We start from the raw sequence: 22,743 nt of genomic DNA on the forward strand, positions 1-22,743 counted from the left end.
CGCAGGAAGGCCCGCCCGCCGACCCGGAAGGCCCGGCCGAGGCAGCCGGCTGAGGGCCCGTGCCGGGAGCCGGGGGCTCCCTCCCTCCCTCGCCGCCGCCATGGGGAAGTCGTTCGCCAACTTCATGTGCAAGAAGGATTTTCACCCCGCATCCAAGTCCAACATCAAAAAGGTGAGGGGCCGGGGCGGCGGCGGCGGGAGCCGTTGCGGCCCTTGCCGGGCGGCTGGTCTGGGGCGAGGCGCCGCGGCCCCTCAGCCGGCCGGCGGGTCGGTCAGGCCGCGGCCGCCGCGCACCGGGGGATCCCGGGGGGCTGGGCCGGGCGGTGTCCCGGGCCGCGTCCCGGGCGGGTGAGGGGCTCCCGGCAGCGCAGCGGGATGAGCGGGGCACGTCCGCCTTCTGTGGTGGGACCGGGGCTGGGGCACGGGGGGAGGAGGAGGCAGGAAAGAAAGTTAAGATAATACTTGCAGCGTCAGGTTTACTTGCTCACAGGTGCGTATAACTATCGCCTGTTCTGGCTTCAGCTTTTCTACACCTGGTTCTCTGGATAAGTGGTGTCTGTTTGGCACTATACACCGTCCACACCAACCCCATCTGTCACGGTGTGCTCGCCTTTTCCCACTGTTTCACACCTGCCGTGACCTGCTTCCAGGCCTTCCTTTCCCAGGGCCATACCATTCCAGGAGAACCTGGGATTTGGGGTCTGGTGAGACCGAGGTGAGGCAGTGTCGCTGCGGGGAGGACAGTGGCAAACCCAGGGTGTTTTCTGAGCCTCCTTTGCCTTCCCGTTGCTAAACTTACCGTGTCTTGTCAGTTCTTAAATGTTGGTTGGAGTTTTAGCCTATCAAAAATGCTGTTTGCGTCAAGTTCGTTTGTTGAAATGCTGGATGAAAATAATTTATTTGATGTGATTAGAATGGGAATTTTCCCTTGTTAAATATTTTCAATAGACTAAGCTAGTTAAGTTTTTATACATTAATGCATTTTGTGGTAGGTTTTGTATTTGGTTAAAGTAGAAACTTATTTGTTTTAACTAGGTATGGATGGCGGAACAGAAAATATCATATGATAAGAAGAAACAAGAAGAATTAATGCAACAGTATCTTAAAGAACAGGAATCCTATGATAATCGGTGAGAATTGGTATAAGATCACATAATTGTCCCTGCTACCTCTTGTTTTCATGGCGGTGAAGGACATCTCATTGTGAATTATTTGAAATACTGTCTCCCGCTGACCGTAGTAGTAGGAGAGGACAGCGACTCATAAAATTGATGTCTGATTAAGCAGAGGTCACAATAACTTCTTTCAAATGGCTTGTGTGTGTCATGTAGTTAATTTCAAAATATGTTATGTTGCACAGAAGAGCAGATAACCTTGTATAGCAACATATTTGGATCAAAGAGAAATCTGTCCTCCATAATTCTATGGAAACAGTTATGTTTCAGTTGTGACTGAAATGTGTGATTTTTGGTACACAATGGAGCACTCAAAAGTGTTGACTGGTCTCCTAGGTTTTCTGATATTCAACTTCTGGTACTCAAATTAACAAATGAAAAAAACGCCAGTTATTATCACAATTTCCTGCTGCACTTTTTTTTAAAATAAGTACTATCAAAGTGAATGTTTTGTGTGTAACATCCCAAACTCTGTTCTTTTGATTTAGATTGCTTATGGGTGATGAGCGTGTGAAGAATGGTCTTAATTTCATGTATGAGGCCCCACCTGGAGCAAAGAAAGGTATTCTGGTTTCCTGAGCATGAGCAGACGGTACTGTAAAGCTAGAAACCCTCTGAAGAAATAAGCATAGTGAGCATAGTGTCTTTTATTTTAAAATAATGTTTTTATAGTGAGGTAATGCTAGAAGGTACGATTTTCAGTTCTTCCTGTGCGAATATGCAGAGATATATAGTATGTAGTAATTTGGATCTCACAATATTTTCATTTCTTTCAAACTGAAAATGGTTACTTTTTTTTTTTTTTTTTTTTTTTTAAGCAACAGTTCAGTGTGAAGGGAAAAACAGATAAAATATCTTTCCTGGCAACAGCAGAAATTCTGTCTGTGACCAAAGGTGTTTCTTTAGGCAATTATAAAACCATTGGGTGAGGAGGACTAGACCTTACCAAGGTAATGACGCAGACAACACAAACCTGTATTTTGGCCTACTCACCTTTTTAGAAATAGCAAGGTCACTTTTGCTTAGAAGTTCTGCTCATAGTTCAGCTTGATGCATGTCAAGCATAGGAAATACCAAAGCAAGAAGTTAATTAGTGGAAGTTTTATAAATAATAAATACTGAGAATCCGTAGTCAGAAGTACTGGCTGACCTGACTCTGGTGGGTCTGACTATGACTGTATTTAGTAGATTCATAAACAGAAGTTATTAAGTACCTGGTGGGTACTCATATCAGTTACTTAGTTTTAGCAAAATCTCAATGTAAGCACAGAATGAAGAAAACATATTCCCTTTAAAATGTATCTTTCCTATTTGTACAAAAACTCTTGGAAATGCTTGGATGGGCTCATTCTTGTAGAGCAAATTTTGCAATTATTTAACTTTAGAAGCTCTTAAAGTAATCCTTTGAGCTTAGAGCAAATGCAATTTTAAACTAGTGATTTTTGCTAAAAAATATTTTTGTTTAAGATTTTAAAATTAAGTATTGTTGCTACTTTTGGAAAAAAAAGTTTAAAGTTTTTTGTATTTGTATATCAACCCAATATAATTTTAAAAGATGATTCTGGCTTTACAGGATTTGTAACCATATAGTAGAGGCTGATCATTTATAAGTGCGCTCTGTTTAAATAAAGTTACTCTCTGAGTATTTGCACTGTTGTATTAGTATAAACCATTAAATGTTTTGTCTCCAGCTTAGACACCAGCTGCATTTTACATGTATAATTAATGTATTATTTCTTTTCTTTCCATGATTTCTGAAAATTCAAAGAGGAAGCTAAAGAGGTATTTCATTACATCATTTCTTTATGTTTTCTTCCTACTTATTTAAAATGTATTAAAAAAATTTTCAAACTTACCACCATGTTTTCTGTTTTATAGCAAGAAGGAGAGACTGAATACAAATTTGAATGGCAAAAAGTTGCCCCTAGAGAAAAGTAAGATGTCTGAATTTTCTCTGAATGATTTTTTTTTTTAAATTCTTACTTACCTTTCATATCCTTTTGGTCATCCCTGCCCCCCCCCCCCCCCCCCCCCATTTTATTTTTGAGCAGGTCACTTGTGTAATCCTCTCATGTCCTGGCACTTAATTAGTAAAACCTGTAAACCTGGAATTATTTCCTTGATCAGCTTTGGTTTTGTTTGAATTTTATATCCGTATTTGAAAACACATTAAAACTAACGTTTACCAGAAGTATATCTCTGAAACAGGTACACACTTAACAATAAAAGGTAATTTTGTATACGATGGTTTTAAAAAACAATAGTGAATTAAGTATTTTTTTCTTTTGTGTTTGTGTAACAGATATGCTAAGGATGATATGAATATCAGAGATCAGCCATTTGGTATCCAGGCAAGTTACATAAATTTCACTCTGTGGATATCTTGGGTATATTTCAAATATTATCTAACTGCAGAACACTCACATGGACTCTCTTAATTTTATCATCTGTTTCTCAGTGAGTTTAAAAGCTTCTCTCAGGCCTAATAACAAAGACGTTTCTGTAAACGTTAAGCTATATTGTTAACTAAATTATGTCTTGTCTTTTTTTTTTTTTTTCTTTTAGGTGCGGAATGTGAGGTGTATTAAATGCCACAAGTGGGGTCATGTAAACACTGATCGAGAATGTCCCTTATTTGGCCTTTCTGGAATTAACGCGAGTTCAGTCTCCAGTGATGGTTCAGGTAGGCAGTGAATGTCTTTTAAAGGTGCTTGTTAGAAATTGTGGGGGAACTCATCACGTTTAGTTTTAGAAGGTTTAAGTTTATCATATTTCCGAGAGCTGATGAAATGGGGAAAACGCTTCTTTATTCCAAATGTAGGATCCAGGATTTCAGGTTAATTATTTCAAATGACAGGAATGTAATTTTCTAATTAGTAACACATTTAAAAAAGATTCCCTAATGACTGTTGCTTTGATTCTATCTCTGGCAAAAATTCAGAAGCTGCAACGAGATTGTTTATGTCAGAATGACAATGTTTGTGTCACCAAAAAAAAAAAAAATTAATGTAATGGATTGTCAGAGACTATCCCAGTTCAGGTTCAGGCAAACTGCTTGGAAAAGCTGGAATGTATCAGTATATCTTTGTTAATCACTTGGAAAAAAGGAGAGGTTTGGGTTTTTTGTATATGTAATCGTGCTTCTATAAGTGGACAAGCAATTGAAACCTAGATTTCCAAATGCCTGGTTTCCTTTCAGCTGGTTTCTTGTTGCTTCCTGAACTACGTTTTTTTTCCTCTATTAGCTTTCCTGTTACTTGAAGTTCCACAGCATTTAGTGTTAGATGAGGTTTAAAGAAGTGGATATAAACATTCAAATTGAATAATTTTTTGCCTACAATACTTTTGTTTTCTGTGAATTGACCCTAGTTTGTAACACTTCTAAGATTCTTAAAATTGTGCCATGTTAAAGAAACACCTGGTAACATGGATGAGTCTTCAGACTTGCTGTACTGTGCTTTAAGATCACGTGCTGTGTTGTGTATTCAATTTTGCAGGGATACCGTTACAATTGCACACTTGATAACCTCTGGTTTTCTTCTGTCTCTCTTCAGGTTACCCGTTTTTTGTAGTAGCTCTTAGTTTTGTGACATATTTAGCCTACGAACAATCTTGCTTTTCAGAGTCAGATCACCTAGATACGTCACTGCTTTGAGATGAGGCCTGGAAGACTTAAGTTAAAGGAAATAGTGCCTCTTACACTCCTCTGCTTTTAGGCACTGTCTGATGATTATACCATTGTATTAGCCATCCTGTAGTTGACATTCTCAGCCTTTCTATTCAGTAGGTTATAACATTAAATAATTTTCTTGCCTCATTCTTACCTTAGAAGAAATCGTGCTTGGAGTGTTTGGTGGTGGTAGAATTATATCGTGCAGTTCTTACATGTCAGATTCACTTTTGTGCTGCAGAACTCGCTTCCCCCTCCCTCCTCCTCTTCCTCCCCCCCCCCCCCAGTTCAAATGATGTGGATAAATTTTAGGAGTGTTTGGCTGGGAAGGCAGAAAGTATTTGTACATGCTTGCACAGACTTGAAAATGGACTCCCTATTATTTGCAACAGTGTAATATGGACACTTTGCAGTGTCAATATAAGACTAACTGCTTGTTTCAAACCTAACTGAACTATCTAGGTGTAGGCAACGTTTGACTGCTATGGGTGTTTCCTACTCAGAGAGATGTTCTCCGAGTAGCTTTCCAAACCATCTTTCTAAGCCTAAAGAAAGGGATTTAGCACATATGGTGGATCTTGCATGCAGGAAAGTGCTGTAAAACTACTGAGATGTTCTCAGACTGCGCCAATGCCCTCTCATTTTCAGCTCTGGAACTTAGAAGACGGTGTGCTATGCTCAGCATAGACTTTTTTTATAGGCTGAGGAAGGATTTCAGGGAGTAGGGGTGGGCGACAGATCAGGGTTTGTATATATAATTTGTAAGACACTGTTCTTGGATTTGAATAGTCAGCTGTAATGATACTGCTACTTTCTCTTCTCTCTTTCAGGGAAACTGTATGTAAAAACACTGTAGGTAAAGTTTAAAACAATTTTAAGTTCTTGATTTAATAGCAGATACAAGGCTTATAGGAAGAGGTAATATCATTAATTAGATCATCAGATAAAAGGTTGTCTGCTTTTTCTAACCTCAAGAATACAATCCTTTCATCAACTTTTCTAAAACTTCATCTGATTTAATAACAAGCTAAATTATGCTCCTTTGATGACTTCTGGAAATTCCATGTCTGTAAATGAATCACTACAGTTAAGTGAGAACACAAGTTATTGAATTCACTGATTCTCTTAAGACTCATAATTCATCCACCTGGCGTGTTAAAGCTTACGTCACACATGAAAAAACAAACAAACAAACAAAAAAACAAACACCTGATTTGTTTTAACTAAACCCTGACACCAGTCCTGTGTTGTCTGAGATGGGAGTAAGTAATGTAAGTAATTATCTTTGCCTTGCTGAGAGTTCTACCCAGTTGTTACGGTGCTGCAGATCTAACCTACGCTGAGAGTAAAACAGTGTTTTTAACATTTCCTAACAAGACACTGCAACATTAAAAAGACAAATTCTATCATGTTCTGATCAACGCCCCCCAACAGTATAATCTCGTCTTGACCATTTCTCTTTATTCTCTTTGTTTCCTCTCATTACTTCTACTTAATGTTTTGTTATGATCCCTAATGCTGAATCAGTATCCACCTCTAAGAACCTTCTTCTCTTCCTCTGTATAACAGATCTCAAGCTCTGCTTCTTCCTGCTTTGCTTTGTCAGCAATTGCATGCACTCCTAAGCTGCTTTTATGTCTCTAGACTAAATTCCTAATTATTTTCTGATTATTTTATAGTACTGCAAAACTGTCCGTTGCCACACTGTTCTTACTTAGATTGGCTAGAACTGCAGAAAATCCTGCTTTGTAAGGGACAGAGACTTTTTATGATATCATCTTTTTATGAAACCTTTCTGTGTTTCATGAACTGATGATTAGGTTTTAAAAAAAAACCAAAAGCACTTGAATTGCTTCCCACCCACCCGCACACCCCCCATGCCATGTGTCACAAATAAGTGTCTCCTCATGCTAGAAAACTGGTAGAAACCATGTAAATAGTCCAGAGTTTTCATTTATTGTGATTGTCAGCACCAAAAAAAAAGTACAAAACCACTTGGCTTCTAAGGTCTGAACTCCAAAGAACAGTTTTCAGAAGCTGTCTGTTTGTTTCTAGAATGTAGAAGAAAATACGCACCTCTGAAGAGAACAATGAATAGGGATTTCAAGGATAGGGAGTGATTGCTTATAGTATACAGCAAGTCTGGAATCTGTATTTAATTTGTTTGACTGTTTGGTTTTTTTTTAATAGCTAAACGTGTAAAAATATGTTTCAACCAGCTCTCAAGAAAGAGTTGAAAAATGTTGGGCTAAATTATTAAAGCAAATAATACTTTTAAAGGTCGTGAAGTAATTCCATGTGTAGAAAGTCATCTTCGAAAGCTTGTTCCTAGCTTGTGTGTCAGGAAATTGAAATATAAATATTGTCTCATAAATGAAAGGGTACATCTGAGAAACATAGATATAATAAGGCATAACAGTGAAACCAGAATAAAATAGTACAGTAGTCAATATACCAGGACTCCAATTAGTTTATGAAGTTAATTGTATTAGAAAGACCAAATTTAGGCTATAAATCATTGAAACTTTTTTTTTTAAAGAGCAAATCTTTGGAATTTCTTTTATAAAGTCTTTGAAAAGAGCTTTGAAGTGATTTGCTTGGTAGCACTTTATTTCCTCTGATTTATAGTCTTTTCATCCTAATAAAAGATGATCTCGCATCCTTTTCTTGCAAACTGAACTGAATAATTTGTTTCTAGGCAGTGCGTGGTAGTTACACTACCTAAATTTAGGTTAGGATTCTTCAAACTTTGAAAATACTCTCCCTTGTTAGAGCACACCATGCATCAGCACAGTGTTGGAAGACGCTAGTCCGTGTGCTGCAAAGCATCCTGGCTGGTAGTGAATCTCTAAGCAATCGCTGCTTGGGAGCCCTCGGCCTCATGGTTCTGAATCTGATACTCTAAGGACATTGGCATCACTAATTTCTGCAGGAGTAGCTTTTAAGAAATGGTCTGTCTTCCCTGTAGGAGACTTCTGACAGGCCTTGTTCTTCTGAACCTTGTTGCTCTTTTGCTTTAGAGAAGCACACTTAACACACAGGAAAATGGATGACTTTTTGTTCACTGCTGTCTTCATGCGTTTACCCAAATGTGTTTCTATCCAGGTGGTAGAAACTTCAGATGCTCTGCTGTAAAGAAGGACTGAAACATCTCATACATACAAGTTTAGGAACCACAGGAGAAGTTTATTATATACTAATTAGACTCATGACTGCATTCCATCATGTAATAACTTTGAAGTCTTTAAAAATCTCTAGTGTAGAAGGGTAACTGCTCTCAGGAACATTACTGAACAGTTAATTAACCTGGAAAGAAGACAGGGTCAGTCCCCCACAGCAGGATCAGGGAGAGAATCGGAAGGGTGAAAGTAAGAAAACTCGTGGGTTGAGATAAAGACAGTTTCATAGGTAAAGCAAAAGCCGTGCATGCAAGCAAAGCAAGGAATTCATTCACTGCTTCCCATTGGCAAGCAGGTGTTCAGCCATCTCCAGGAAAGCAGGGCTCCATTATGCGTAATGGTGACTTGGGAAGACAAACGCCATCACTCTGAACACCCCCCGTCCGTCCTTCTTCCCCCAGCTTTACGTGCTGAGCTTGACGTCATATGGTATGGGATATCCCTTTGGTCAGTTGGGGTCAGCTGTCCCAGCTGTGTCCCCTCCCAGCTTCTTGGGCACCCCCAGCCTATTCACTGGCAGAGTGGTGCGAGAAGCAGAAAAGGCCTTGATGCTGTGCAAGCACTGCTCAGCAGTAGCTAAAACATCTCTGTGTTATCAACACTGTTTTGGTCACAAACCCAGAACATAGCCCCATACAAGCTACTATGAAGAAAATTAACTCTATCCCAGCCAAAACCAGTACAAACAGTGGTAGTCACAGTATTGCTAACAAATCTTTATGCATGCATAAAGGATTGGCACTTACCTAATTGGAAGGACATTTTCATCTTTCTCCTTGGTCAAAAGCAAAAGCTTTTGACAGAAAATGAGGGTAAAAAAATTGTTTTATTAGGATAACCAAATTATCGAGTTAAAAATAGCAAGAGCAGCCTTTCCCCATCCTTCCCTTTCTTCCTCCAAAAACTGGGTACCTTCAAAGGTCTTAATTGAATGGTGATTTCAACAAAAGCCCAGGGAGTAATGTATTTTGTTTTTTTAAATGCCTGAATTGGTGGGTTTCTGTAGGATGTAGACTCCTTATTTGAATGAAAAAAAAGTTTAAGCAATGCAGAAGCCAAATTCAAGAGCACTTGATGCAAGTTCAGTTTGTGTTTTGTTCTAATTTTTTCCTGCTTAAGAAGGAGAGCAAAACAAAATGTTTGATTTGGACTCGGACTATTTTTTTTTAGCATCAGAGGAAATGTTTGAGTTAAAATGAATGAAAATGAAACTCCTGTGTCTGATTTAGTTGCATTATCTGAAGCTCCTGCTCTGTTTCTCTGTGAGGAAAATGAAGAGTTATTGATCACCTATGTACATTTTTTTCACATCATAAAACAACCACCAGTAAAGGCTTTTTCTTTCCCATAAATTCTGTAGGCTGTGATTCTCTTATTTCAGCAGAAGGATACTAGTCTTTGAATCTTATGTGAAGATGACATTGTAATCTTCCTCTTTGCACACAAACTGATTGGCAATTGCTGTTTTGGATTCAGCGTTGAATATCTTGTACGCAAAGACCAGTCACGGACTTCAGTTTACGCCGGTGGAACCGCTGCAGGGCAAAAGCATGTCTGTGGCACAGAACTGTGTTCTGTGAGAAAAGTCTGCTGTCTTTCAAGAGCTGACATAAACTGCAGTGCTTCAGCAAACAAAAATAGTTACAATTGGTACCTTAACTTAGGCATGGTGGCTTGGTTATTTTGCTTCTGGAACCATTTTACTACTCTGGCTGGTAATTCATACAAAAAAAATAATAATCTTACCATTAAAAAAGCGCCTATTGAATAATATCTCACCAGTGAATAGAGATTATTTTTGCAATAAGGCAATTTCAGTGGATGTGGTTATCATGGGATAATCACACCCCTGGGGTACAGCCTTGTCTGTAATCTCCCAGGAGTGTAATTATTTCATGATAACTGCACCACCTGGTGTTGCATTATTTCCATTATGAAATTCTTAGTTTTAGATATAAAGTAACTTACTTTGATCACTGGAAACTGCAAAGTAGTGTTAGAATGTTCCAGCTGTGAGGCTTACAGAGACCAACTTATAAGATTTACTTCTCCTTTACAAAGCTAAATTAGGCAATCAAAATGCTTCTTTGGGCTAAACTGATTTGCAGGGTTTTTTACTGATAAAATCCTAACTTTCAAAGTTCAGACAAGATGAAAATATCAGTTGTGGTTCTGAGTTTATGTGCCACTGTGTATATATGCATGTATAAAATAGGTAATATATACCAGCAAAAAAACCCCAGGTCACTAGCATCTAAAACTTTGCCTGTTTTTACAATCCTTTTTTATCATTAACCGTCAGCATCTGTTGATTTTTGTGCTTTTTTTGTGAAGTCCAAAAAGCCTTTGACTTTACTAGAACAGAGACTGGTACATTTTCTGTGCAAAATGTTTTGAAGTAATACTGTTATTTCACTTCAAAATTGCCTGCAACTTTCTTGGTCAGGTAAAGTTAGGACAAACTAAATACCTCTTCTTCCCCTGACCCCCCCCCCCCCCCCCCGCCGTAAGCAATCTGTCTTTTTCAATGAGGGCTGGGGGAGGGAATTGCTAAAAAGCTATGAAAGCTTAAATGCTTACAGCTTTTATCGTATGTTTTAAGAACAAATAACTTGCTAGGAATCTATTACTATCTTATGAAGAAAGGTATTACTATCTTAAGAAATAAGGCGAGTGTCTCAAATGGGGAGGTAATTTTATGAATGGTGTAGTTAGAAGAAGTGGGATGCTAAGATTAAAAAAGGTTCTTATGCTCTTGACGTATGAAACCTAAACTTGGAGAGTGCTGGGCATCCTTCTCTGCTATGGACTACTTTGTTTTACAGCTGACTGGCTCCATATGTGATTCAGCCAGTGAAATTACTGAGAAGAAAGAGTTCTGTAAAGTGATTAGTATGTTGTGGAAAACTCAGGCAAATAATGGTAAAAATGTAATGGAGCAACATGTATGTGCATCTAGTGTCTTATGGTCTTCGAAGATAAAGAAACTCTAGGGATGTCTATGCAAATGCAGCCTTCTAAAGACTCATTATCAGCTCCTAGAGTTTGTGCCCTCTCTTTTCATCACCTGAGTGCTTATAAACTAATTCTGGTTGTGGTTTCCATCAGTCTGTCACTTAGTGTATTCAGCTGATCTTTCACTTTTGGGTGAAATTCCTTTCCATAGTAATCACTGAAATTGTCAGTCACATGGAGACAGCAAAAAAGGAAATCTATGTCTATGTTATGTCTATATCTCGCTGCATTTTCTCAGTGACAAATATGGTACTTTTTTGTTTCCCAACAGATAAAAATCTGCATTGTATCAGGAATGCAGGAATTGATTTAAGTGTTCTCTTGAATCTATAATAACAAAGAAAAGGTATTTGAATACGTTAACTGTGAATATTTGTATAAAATGGTCATCTGTAGAAACATACAGTGTATGAAACCTTCCTTTATGATCTGCAGCTGAGACCTTTGATTGTGAACAGTAGGAACCTTAACTAAATCTTCACATAGTTTAAGAACTGTCACATTTTAGAATAATCATCCATTTATGTTTCAGAAGCCTCTCTATTTGGTGTGAATGCATAAAATACAGATTTCTATTAGAAGTCTTGTGCTTGGCATTTAAGCAATAAATATGGATTCCTATAGCAGTTTGATAATGTTAAATGGTTTTTACTACTCAAAAAAAGTAAAAAGGAAACTCGGGGTTCTCTGAAATACCCTATGACAAAAGCATGGCAAATTATACTGAAATTCTGTGCTAAAGTGTTAAATTCAGTTAAACTGCAGACCCTCTGAAGAAGAGCTAATTAAAAGCCAGGTTTTTTATTCATTGATTTCTCTCAGTGCCAACTGCAGCAGTTGCTTTGAAGTGTAAATACAGTCTGAATGCAGTCATCTCTGAAATAGATAAAAAAATTATTAGTAAAAAAACGATCAATTCTGAATTAGTGGAGGCAGCATAAATTTGCTACGTTCTTCATGACCAGGATCATGATCACATAATTTTGATAATAGCTCTTTGTCCTTTAGATAAGTAAGTGTCTACTCTTATCTCTGTCACATCTACAATAAAAGTTCACAGATGATACAGTGTGATTAGGCTCAGTCTGTAATTTTTTTCCATTTTTGTTCAGTTTTCTTTTAAGCCATATAAAAAAAAATATGAAACACTGTGGAGAGCACAAAAAATGTATATGGATGTATTGACTAAATTGTCTGTGCTAGTTTTAAAGTTAGTTTCTCTTTCAAAAGAAAACCTAAAAAGCCTTGTTGCATATGCCTTTGCTACCACCCAGAGAAAGCAGCATTCTGGATTCAGAGTATATTCATCTTGTCCAAGATGCATACAGGAAAGAAAAAAGACAACGTGCTTTAGGCCTCCTTTGTTAACAAAAAATATGTAGTAATAAAGGATAAGCCTTGAAAGTATCTTGTCCTTGATTCATAAATTATTTTTTAAACATGGTAGAGTGGAGTATACCAGGTGTGACGTATACTGATGAACTGATAGCAGATATGCCAGTGTGCTTTGTTTACGTTCATGTAAATTATCTCTCTGTTGTCAAGTCGGGAGAAGTCTGATGGTATGGTGATGGTGATATTTTTAGATTAAAATGATCACATCTGTAAACTAAAAGATGTCCCACACCAGAACACGTTCTTAGGAAGGGAAAGCTCTAGAAAAGCCCTATTCTAAATATTCTGTTTTGATGATACACAAAATGAGCATTACTTAAAATAGAGGTAAAAAAGTTGTAATTAAAATGACACCATGAAGAATCTACTGCCTTTTTCAGTAACTCTTATATTGAGTTTCATTTCATAACAATACATAACTGCAGCCACTGTCTACAACTGGTTACTGTAATTTCCCTTGCCACAGGTGGGAATAGTGGTTACACTGTTACTGCTTCTTATCTCTTTGCTTTCCATATGTATTCCACAGTAAAAATCCATTTAAAACTTAATTGATTGCGAAGAACAATTCAGTTTGCTCATCTGCACTGGTGACAGCAGATACTGTCAAGACTATGCATCATGAGTAGATAGAAGTAAAACTGCTATTTTTGGTGATACTGGCAACCATAAAATTATGGTCTGTCCTTACTGCCACTGAAACTGTTGCAGAAAAAGTGGTATTTAATCACAGTCGTTATGAAAAGAGGTTTTAGCATACTGTTCTCTAATATTGGATAATTTGAAAAATGTGCTTTAGACGTTTTAATGGAGGCCTGCTGGATGGTGTGTTACAGCTAGCATTGTTCTCCGAAGAGGAGTCCTGTGCCCGTGCCTCTTAGAGGAAACGTTCTGGCAACACCGGAGTGTTACGTACGCTCTGCATTTGTAGCCTCAAGAGAAGTACAGACAGAACCAAAAATTAATTGCAGCTATAGGTTTCTCTTGTTTCTGGGACAGGAGTGGGGGTAATAACGTGGGGCGGGAGAGCTTGCTGTAAGCTAGGCATTTAAGTTACTGAAATCCAGAATTGTATTTCCCCCCCACAGTTGTTTAATAGAGGCAGAACTGATTCTGTTAAATTGATCTCAGTTAAGTGTGATAAGAAATTGGAGTGCTCTTTGTTATAAAAAAGCAAATTTACAATATGTTGTAGAAATCCTAGTAAGATATCCCTCTGCAATCCGGTATAATTGATGCTCATACAGGCTTCAGAAAAAATCAATTTACAGCTCTACTGTTTGTTTAATTGTATGAATATTATAAAGATGCACCACTGTCAAGCGAAGGTTGCACTCAGGTTGTACTTTGTGAAGACTAAAATCCTTCTTTTCACACTTCATTGAATGGTTTGCGTTTCCAGATTTTGTGCCCCAATTCTTTGAGTCAACTGAGCTATCTGGATTTTTTTCCTTAAATAGTATCTTAAACAGAAGATAACAGAGAGAATTAATGCAGTAAGAACTTCTGTGGGAAGTAAGAAGCAGGAAGAAACTGTAGCCTATTTGCTTGACAACACTATTTCTTGAGAATTATAAAGGCCTTGAAAAAATATTTTTAAAAATCCTTTGGTGGCTCTTTAACTATGGAGCCTCTTTTGTGCAAGCCCTTAATATAATTTTAAGTACCTGTAGCTGTAGAAAACTTAAGAAGTTGTCAGTTGTCTTAATGCATAAAAATAAGTATGATATCAGCATGCAATTAATTCCACTAGATGATAAAAAGCTTTTCCAAGACTATGAATTAATTTTAAAGCAGGTAAATGTTTTAGTTTTAAACAAGTGTCATCTGGAAAAGTTTTAAAGGTTTTTTTTCTTTTCTTTTTTTCCCTATCAAAATGTAAATTCCAGAAAATAAGCTTGACAGTCATATTCAAAAATAGCAAGGGTACTGTATTTGACTTCTTTCAGAAAGAATAAGAAACAGATGATGAAACATTGTAACTTTGAACTTATTTTTAGTTTGCTGATGGAAGAATGCTGAGAGACTAGTTGTCAGAAGTTGTAGCAATCAGCTATTTTTACAAGATTCCTGTGTCTAACGTTCTGTCAACTCATGGCATAGTGACATCTCTAGATGTTTTCACCTGCATGAGATCACGCAGGTAGCTTCTTCACAGACTGTCTCACAAGTCCATAAGGAATGCATATATGAGGGCATCAGTTTTCATAGTACACAAAGTGTTTTTCTACGCCTGATGTAGGAGCGATGTTTTGCAAGTTGATGGGTGCTGTTCAAGAATACTTAGCTAGCGTCAGTTCCCAAGATTTTAGCCAACTGAGAGCCTCTCAGCTCAATCTTACCATCTGTTTTACAGTTTATGACTTAACTGGAACTTAACCAGGTGGCTATCAGGTGTACTTGGCACTGTTTTGTCTGAAGATGTTGGAGGGTGATGACATAAATGTAATCATAAGCCAAAGCCAGGCTGAAAAGATTTACCTCTTTGGCTTACCAGGCAAACCAAGTTTGATTGCGCTGGGCATAGTCACGTCTCCAACAAGCAGGACTCCACAATCAATTCACGGCAAACAAAGGAAGAGGCTCTCTACCAGCCCGTGTACTGGTGGCTCCAAGGTTTAAGCTTTAGCTCCTAAATAAGGAAGAAGTCGAGTTTAAGGAAGATAAGGAGAAGTCGAGTTTTTCAAACCTCTGTTAAGTGAGGTTCAGTGTTTGGGGTTTCTTTTACAGTTTTGGTCTCCCTTGTTTGTATGAGCCAGGAGAAATCCCCTACTTAATTTTATAGTGTGGAAATGGGAATGTGATTGTTTGCTCACACATTTAAGCATCTACATCTTTTAAGACTCTGTGAAGAAGCACCCCAAAAAGAAGTGTGTTACAAGCCTCAATGCTGTCACATAAAATAGCTGTGCCCAGGAATCCTGGAAGATCTCAGACTGTCACTGATGTTTCAAAGAAAATCAGCTCTCCTTATCAAAATCATTAAAGTGTAAATCAAAAGCAGTCTGTTGAGGCATCGATGGGGAAAGAAAGTCACCAAGCATTTGATTCCAAGCAAAGGAGTTTAATTATGAGAATAAAAATTTTCTTGATTCTCGTTGTTATATTGCGGAAAGTAGATAGTAATAGAGTTTTGCTATTAAGCTGTGCAGCCATTGTCAAATATAATGTATTCATTGAACTTCTCAGCCTGGACTCGTAACCAGACAGAAAACAGTCTCTTTAGACTTCCCAGCTCAGATATTGTTTTCTCCCTACTGTGGTCTAGCATTGCTGCCTGAACACAGGTCACGATGCGGTCTTGCTGTCATCGGGCAGCAGAAGTTCAGTGGCATCAGCTGTTCAGAAAAAAAAGCGTGAGCGGGTTCTCCTGTGTCGTCCTCTCAAAAATGTTAATATTTTTTAAACTGCAAAGATCACAAGCTGCAAGAGAGTCCTCCATAATCAACCATAGTGGACAGCGTGCCTGTGTCGTGCCTGGCTGGGGTCTGCACGCAGAAGGGTTGTGAAATAGGACTGTGATTGGACTCTACTTTCGTTTATGGGGTTGGTTTATTTTCTGAATCTCATTTCCTAGTGTTTTCTAAAACCTTTAATTACAGTAAAAATAATGTATGTAGTAAAGCCTTGTGGAGATTCTCGCATCTCCTCACAGGCTAGGCTGAACCTAAATTACTGTTTCCCTCACCACAATTAAAGGGAGACCAGACCAGGAATAATTTATTTCATAAACCACTCTCAAGGTTCTGTAGGTGCATTTGGTGTAACTTGTATACATCTGCAAAAGAGAAATAACAGTGATTCGTTAACCCTCCTTGTCATGGTAATACCATGTTGCAGCTAAAATATTGTAGATGGAGCTATGAATGTCTCCTTGATGTCATTAATAAACAAGGAAACAGAAGTCATATAAATTTATTTTTAGCCTGGCTTGCTTTCCTTCTAAGCTTACCTGTGCTTTTATTTTTTAAACCTAATGCTGATTTCACCTCTAAAAATCATATGGAAGCTAACTCAAAAGTTTGCACGTGGTTGTGTGTTGGATCCCAGCTTGAGGAGCCACTCCGACAGGCCTCTTGTTCGCTTGTATTGATCTGTGCATTACAGCACAACGGACATCCACGAGGCACAAATGCACAAAAATCAGGAGTATTGTGCTTTCATTATAAGCTTTGTATGTAAAAGGGGAAATGATTTTGCTTACTTCTTTCTAGTGTTATGCACAAAGAATGCCTGAAAGGTTTGTTTCTAGAAAATAATTTTGAGCTGTGCTTTTGAAGGCCAATATGCCTTCATGCCTCTCTGGTCTCTGTTCAGTCCTCATATGGAAGCACAAAGTTAGGGCTTCTGTCTTAATTCTTTTGCAAATCTCCTGTATAGATTTGGACAAGTTGTGTTCCTTTATTTATCTAATCACGCTAACGAGAATAATTAGGTATCCAGTACACATCAAGATGCGTACAGTGCTGAGACACTGAAGGGGGAATAGCTGCTAAGTTAGGTTACTTTGTTAGACCGTGGTTCTTACTGCCTTTGAATAACAGGGGGATTCCAGGCTTCGATCTGGTCACATATTTTGGTTTCTTTGGTATGGTGAAATCTTCTTTCATAACTCTACATTTTGTCTCCATTCAGCTTCCTCATACAGGATATTTGACTGAATTGTATGGCTGGTTTATGTGACCTTTTCGAATCAAGACATCAGCTGGTACCAAATTCTGTCGTTAGGTAGATTTGGGCAAGCAGAGCAAGGTTTTAAAATTGAAATAAACAAAAATGTAGACACTGGAGCCCACACAAATTTGTTCACCAAAAGGGTAGTCAGGCACTGGAACAGGCTGCCCAGGGAAGTGGTTGAGTCCCCATCCCTGGAGGTATTTAAAAGACGGGTAGACGTGGCAGTTAGGGACATGGTTTAATGGTGGACTTGGCAGTGCTAGGTTAATGGTTGGACTCTATGATCTTAAAGGTCTTTTCCAACCTAAGTGATTCTATGATTCTAAACTATCAGTGAGCTTACGTTTACACTGTAACACATAAAAAGAGAAAACACTTTTGGTAAAATATATTGGGGGGGGGGCGGAATAGCCCCCTACTTAATAAAAATGTAAACTCAAGACTAAAAGGTATCTCATTGGAAAATTATTTTGCCTGGCAAAATAAGAAACAGGTATTCAGTCAGAGAGTGAGTTACAGGGTTTATAAATTATGCAGTCAAGTCTGAATGATCCAAAATACATCCTGTATTTTACTCCTTGTTAGATATTTGCAAAGAGAGATAATATGTGCCTAATCCCAAACACCTAGTCTAATGCAATATATAGTGTATTTTTTAAGCTGATAAAACAGAAATCTCTTAGGAGATAACAGTCTAGAGACCCGGCATATCTGGGTATCTGGGGGTCCCTGGAGTAAGTAAGGACATATATCATTTTTTCATGTATCTGTCTATTTTCCATATGTATATATTGAGTTTCTAATCATGGTTAGTTTTTACATTTAAGTTAAAAAATTTGTGTCATTATGAAAAATGCCTTACTAGTGACGTATTAGAAGTGCATTTTCCCATTGTTTTAGGGAAGAGGAGGCACCCAGAAGTCTTACTTAATGTGCTTTCTTTAGGTTTCCTGTGCTTTTTTACTATAATAAAAATATATTACTAGACTCACCTAAATACATTGTTTTCAACATGACAAAGTTACATAAGAGAATCCCCTTGTACTTAAAGAAAAATGCAATTATTTTCTATTCTGAATCTCCAGACTGCTGTTTTAGAAAATCATATCTGATTATTTGCTCAGCAGAAGATTATTGAGTTGATTTACCTGTGATTTTACTTAACAAAGCTTCAACTGAATTCCTACTGTGGAGTCCAAAAAAGGTAGAGAGATATAAATGATACATTCAAACTGTGATTTTTGTGAACAGGGCCATCAATGCACCCCTCGGAGCTAATAGCGGAGATGAGAAACAGTGGGTTTGCACTGAAACAAAATGTACTGGGGAGAAACTTGACCGCAAATGATCCATCACAGGTAATGATCTTTTTACCAGTAAGCTGAAAATGTCTATAAATCTAAATGTGATTGCTTGTGAATTGCTACTTAATGTTTTCAAATATGCATATCCGTAGGAAAGCTGAATAGCTATACCAGTAGAAAAACGTCCAAAAACTTAACTGTTTTCCAGCTTTGTTTCAGTCAGAATGGTGAATCATAAATTACTTCTTTTAAAACCACATATAATAAATTAAATCCCTCCTCTGGGTGACTAGAAATTGAATTTTTCATAAAGGGGATGGTTAGGGGTTTTGCCACATACTTGTGAGTGGTGCTAGCCTTTGGATGAAGTCTGAGGGAGTATGCACAAATAAGTGCTGCCAGGAATGCTATATCTGAAGACTTTTTTACTTGATTGACTATTGTTCGATCTATTATTTCTGGAAGTGAAAATGTTTAATTGGCTTTACTTAGACTGCACAAGGTACATTTCTAATTGAGGTGCTTTAATAAAAATGTAAAGTGAAAAATTCACATACACTCCTTGAGTGAGCCACCATGAAAGAACCTTTGTTCATACGGCAGGATAGTCAAACCACTAGTAAAGAGGGGACGACGGCCCTCAGCTGGTCTTGAAATCTTGAGTAAATCAAAAATTCATTGTGTCTCCACAGATGGATGTACCTTTGCATTTAAAAAAGCTATGTACCCCAGAAAAATGTAGCATATGGGCACTGTTAAATGAATCGCAGTGATACCAGCATGTTTGGTTTATGTTAGGTGTGGTGGGGTTTTTTTGGAAGAGCTTTTTAATCTTTATTTCTTCTTTCCCCTCCTGAGCGTGGCTAAAATTAAAAACATCATGGTGGAGGACTGTAGTGAACCAGATGCACGTAATTTGAAGAATTCAGGGTCTTCAAAGTCGCTATGCTTTGCTGATTGTGTTACTGTATGTAGATTATGTGATTACAGTATTTTGCATTGCTAGAACACTTTATGAACATTTAAAGACTAATAACACAACAGTAAGGTAGATGTGTTAATACCCATTTTCCTAATGACTAAACCGAGACAGAAAAGTAATTTGCTTAAATTACTCTGGGTTCGAGCAGGACTAGCATCTTACCTATTCATCCAAGCATGATAACAATGGAGTGACTTATCCTGGGGAATCATGTGGGCTCCAAAATTGGCTCATTTTTGTTAACTATTTCAGAAATGTTTCTTTCCCTAGCAGTGATTTTTTCATATGTAACTAATAACTCCTGTTGTATAACACCCACTTTGTAACACCTACTCAGCTTTGAGAGAGAATGTGGGGGTTTTTTTTGCTTTGTAGCAAGTATGCTGCTCTTTCCAGAGAGTCTTAAGCTGACTTAGTAATACAAATATATTTGTGCTTGTGCAAAAATAAGGTACATAGAGGCAGCACTTTTAATACAGCAATCTGAATGAAGAGATTCTTTTTATGTAAGAACTTAACGTCTTACCACATTTTCCTAGGAATTTGTTGCAAGTGAAGGAGATGATGATCCAGAAGTTGAGTTTTTAAAATCACTGTCAACCAAACAAAAACAGAAACTTCTCAGGTAAGCGTGGTACCTAGTCCGAGGGGATCTGTATCGCCAGTAGTTCTGACTCTATGATTGTCCCTGGAACTCGTCTATGCCATTGAAGAATTTAGCACCCCGTCAGTACAGAAGAAATCAGCTTAGTTTAACATACACTTGACCACAAATGGCATTATGCAGCATGGTTTTTTAATCCGGTTGGTTTGTTTTAATCTGGCTGTTCTAATCTAATTGTGATACCTTTGCATTGGGGCTCATTTCCAGTTTAACTGGAATACTGAAATAATAATAATTGGCTCACTGAAGATGCTGTCAATTCCTATTTTAAAATATTATTTTGCACTCCATTGTTTACAGTATCTTCTTCCAGGATTAAAAATTCTATGTTCCAGTTTACTGGTTTACAACTTGGCAGAGTTTGTTATCTTCTCCTGTGCGGCTAAACTGAACCTGACGTTGCAGCCCGGGGCCAAGGTTAGCCTAGCCTCCACGCTGCTCTCGGGTCAGGGGTTATAGTTTGCTGCTGCAGCAGGGGGAGCTCCCCATGGTTTTGTAGTTCTAAGAAAAAGTTAATGAGGTTTTAATTCTTTGCTTCTGTCCTACTGATTTCAGATGTCAGGTGGCTTAAATTTTTTTTCTCTGTGGATTTGGAACATAATCTAGAAATTACCTGAAAATGTTTAAAATGAAAAATATTAACTACTGCCTGGTAGGTCCCATACAAGTCTCACTAGTTAAAAATGGCCTTTTAGGTCAAAAGACACACTGTATGTGGGGAGTGGGAGGAGGGGAGAAAGGCGAATGGCTAAGCAGGTACATAAGTAGGTGGGTACATATGGTATTTGCATATGTAATAAATCATTCTCTGAAAATAGTTGGCATATTTTATGTTCCTTTTAAGTAAGGAATGTGTATATAGTGTGGGTAATTTAAAACGGTATTTTGTTTGAACTTCTGCTGGCCCAACACAGTGAAATCATAACACTTTATATTTTGAAAGTTGAAGTTCAGTAAATATTTGGGTCCTTTAGATTTTACTAGTCTGAAGGATTTTTCTTTTTAATACGCTGAAAGTAGTTTAACTCTTCAGTCACTATTTTTTTGAGAAGAATAAACACAGAGAGCAAAATAAAAACTAAGTGGAAGCAGTCAAATAGCAGTGAATGCGTGTGCCTGATGGAATGTTGTACTTATGGCTAGGAAATGTAAATTTCTAGTTGCAACAGAAGAGGTTATTGAAAAGATCAGTATTATTTGCCTGGAGAATTCAGAGATGTAGACTTTAGAGTCTCAGTTTCCATCATTAATAGAAAGTGAATGCTAATTGCGTTCTTTCATTTTCAAAATCTCTTATAAAAATGCACAAACAAAAGCAGCAATGATTTTCCAAAGTCTCCAGAGCAGGCTGACAAGGAAAAACAAGCACTACTGAATGTATTTATTCCTAGTTACAAGGCCAACATTGACATATCTTACTTACCTTTTTTAAAATTAAAGAATTAAAAAATCATATTCTTCCTGTTTTGAGGGAGCAGCTGTGGATTACAGGAGGATTCTTACTGTGGTTAACATCAGGTTAGAAGTTTAAAAATAATACTTGGCTGAAAGAGGAGAGGAATTCAACATGTTTTTATGGAAAATAGTGTATTTACGGTGTAGGTCATCAGAAGTAGTGAACTTTAAAGACAATGACTTTGTAATTGAGAATATCTTGACACATCTGATTGCGGTACTCTTCTATTTTGAAAATAAAAGGAAGTTGGATCGTCTGGAGAAGAAAAAGAAAAAGAAAGACAGAAAGAAGAAAAAGCAGCAAAAGAAAAAAAGCAAAAGTAAACACAAGAAACATAAGATGAGATCCTCTTCCTCATCCTCCAGTGAGACTTCAGTAAGCAGCAGTGATAGCGAGACTGACAGCAGAGATAAAGCAGCACAAAAGAAGATGTATTCTAAGAAAAGAAAAAAAGACAAGTTTTCAGAGGCTAGCAGCAGCAGCAGCGATTCAGAAGGAAAGGCAAAGACAAGGAAGGAAAAACTTTATGAAGATCTCTCCAGTAGTCACGGTAACAAGGACAAAGATAGGGAGAAGTACAGACTTTTAAAGCAAGATAGTTCTGCGGAGAACAACAAATGGAGCTCCTGTGAGGGGGAAAGAAAGTCCAAAAGCAGATACCATAGCACCAACAAGAGAGAGACTGAAAGAAAGGAGAGGGATAGTAGAAGCCGAAGCATGGATGAGGGGAGCAGGAGAAGCCCTTGCACAAGTCACAGCAGTTCCAGGCAAAGGCAAATACGAAAAAGTCCCAGTCAAAGCCCTGGTGAAGAGTGGCACAGGAAAAATGACACCAGAAGCCCCAGCACAGATGTGCACAGAGAAAAGAAAAAATGCAGAGAGAGCCATGGGGACAAGTGCAGTAAAGTGGAACACAGAGAAAGGAGCAGACGCAGTAGAAGCAGAAGCAGAGAGAGGAAAAAAACCAGATAGTGTAGGGGACAGGTGCAAACAAGAGTCTCTCCTTTTTTTGATGAATATCTTTAACAAGGGCTCAATTATCTGTTGCTGTTCATTTTCCAGCCTCTGTAACTAGCATTTCCTACATAAAGCCAACAGCATCATTTCTATAATGTACAAATAATTACAAATAATATTTGTAAATTAGGTATAAATGTTATGGTATTTTTCTCACTGTATAAATATACTTGTTGGCAAATACCTCTTGTATACATGCAGTAATTCAT

At 37.9% G+C, this 22,743-nt stretch overlaps 1 protein-coding gene across 2 annotated transcripts; it reads left to right on the forward strand.

The window, feature by feature from the left end:
* Window positions 1-13: 13 nt before the first annotated feature.
* CIRSR (corepressor of RBPJ and splicing regulator) lies at window positions 14-22,717 on the forward strand. 2 transcript variants are annotated; one of them, XM_087733516.1, is made up of 11 exons: window positions 41-172; window positions 523-715; window positions 1,036-1,130; window positions 1,664-1,737; window positions 2,944-2,957; window positions 3,054-3,109; window positions 3,478-3,526; window positions 3,741-3,858; window positions 18,363-18,469; window positions 19,937-20,022; window positions 21,760-22,717. In XM_087733516.1, exons 3-11 carry the CDS (start codon window positions 1,042-1,044, stop codon window positions 22,487-22,489), a joined length of 1,323 nt encoding a protein of 440 aa, XP_087589642.1. In that variant the 5' UTR covers window positions 41-172; window positions 523-715; window positions 1,036-1,041; the 3' UTR covers window positions 22,490-22,717. The 2 variants fall into 2 exon arrangements, with proteins under 2 accessions (XP_087589643.1, XP_087589642.1); XM_087733517.1 differs by lacking the exon at window positions 523-715 and having other exon boundaries at window positions 14-172.
* Window positions 22,718-22,743: the final 26 nt, after the last annotated feature.

Source organism: Nipponia nippon, unplaced genomic scaffold, assembly GCF_047370975.1.
Source record: "Nipponia nippon isolate SJK-2023a ecotype South Korea unplaced genomic scaffold, ASM4737097v1 scaffold_5, whole genome shotgun sequence".
Lineage (NCBI taxonomy): Eukaryota > Metazoa > Chordata > Aves > Pelecaniformes > Threskiornithidae > Nipponia > Nipponia nippon.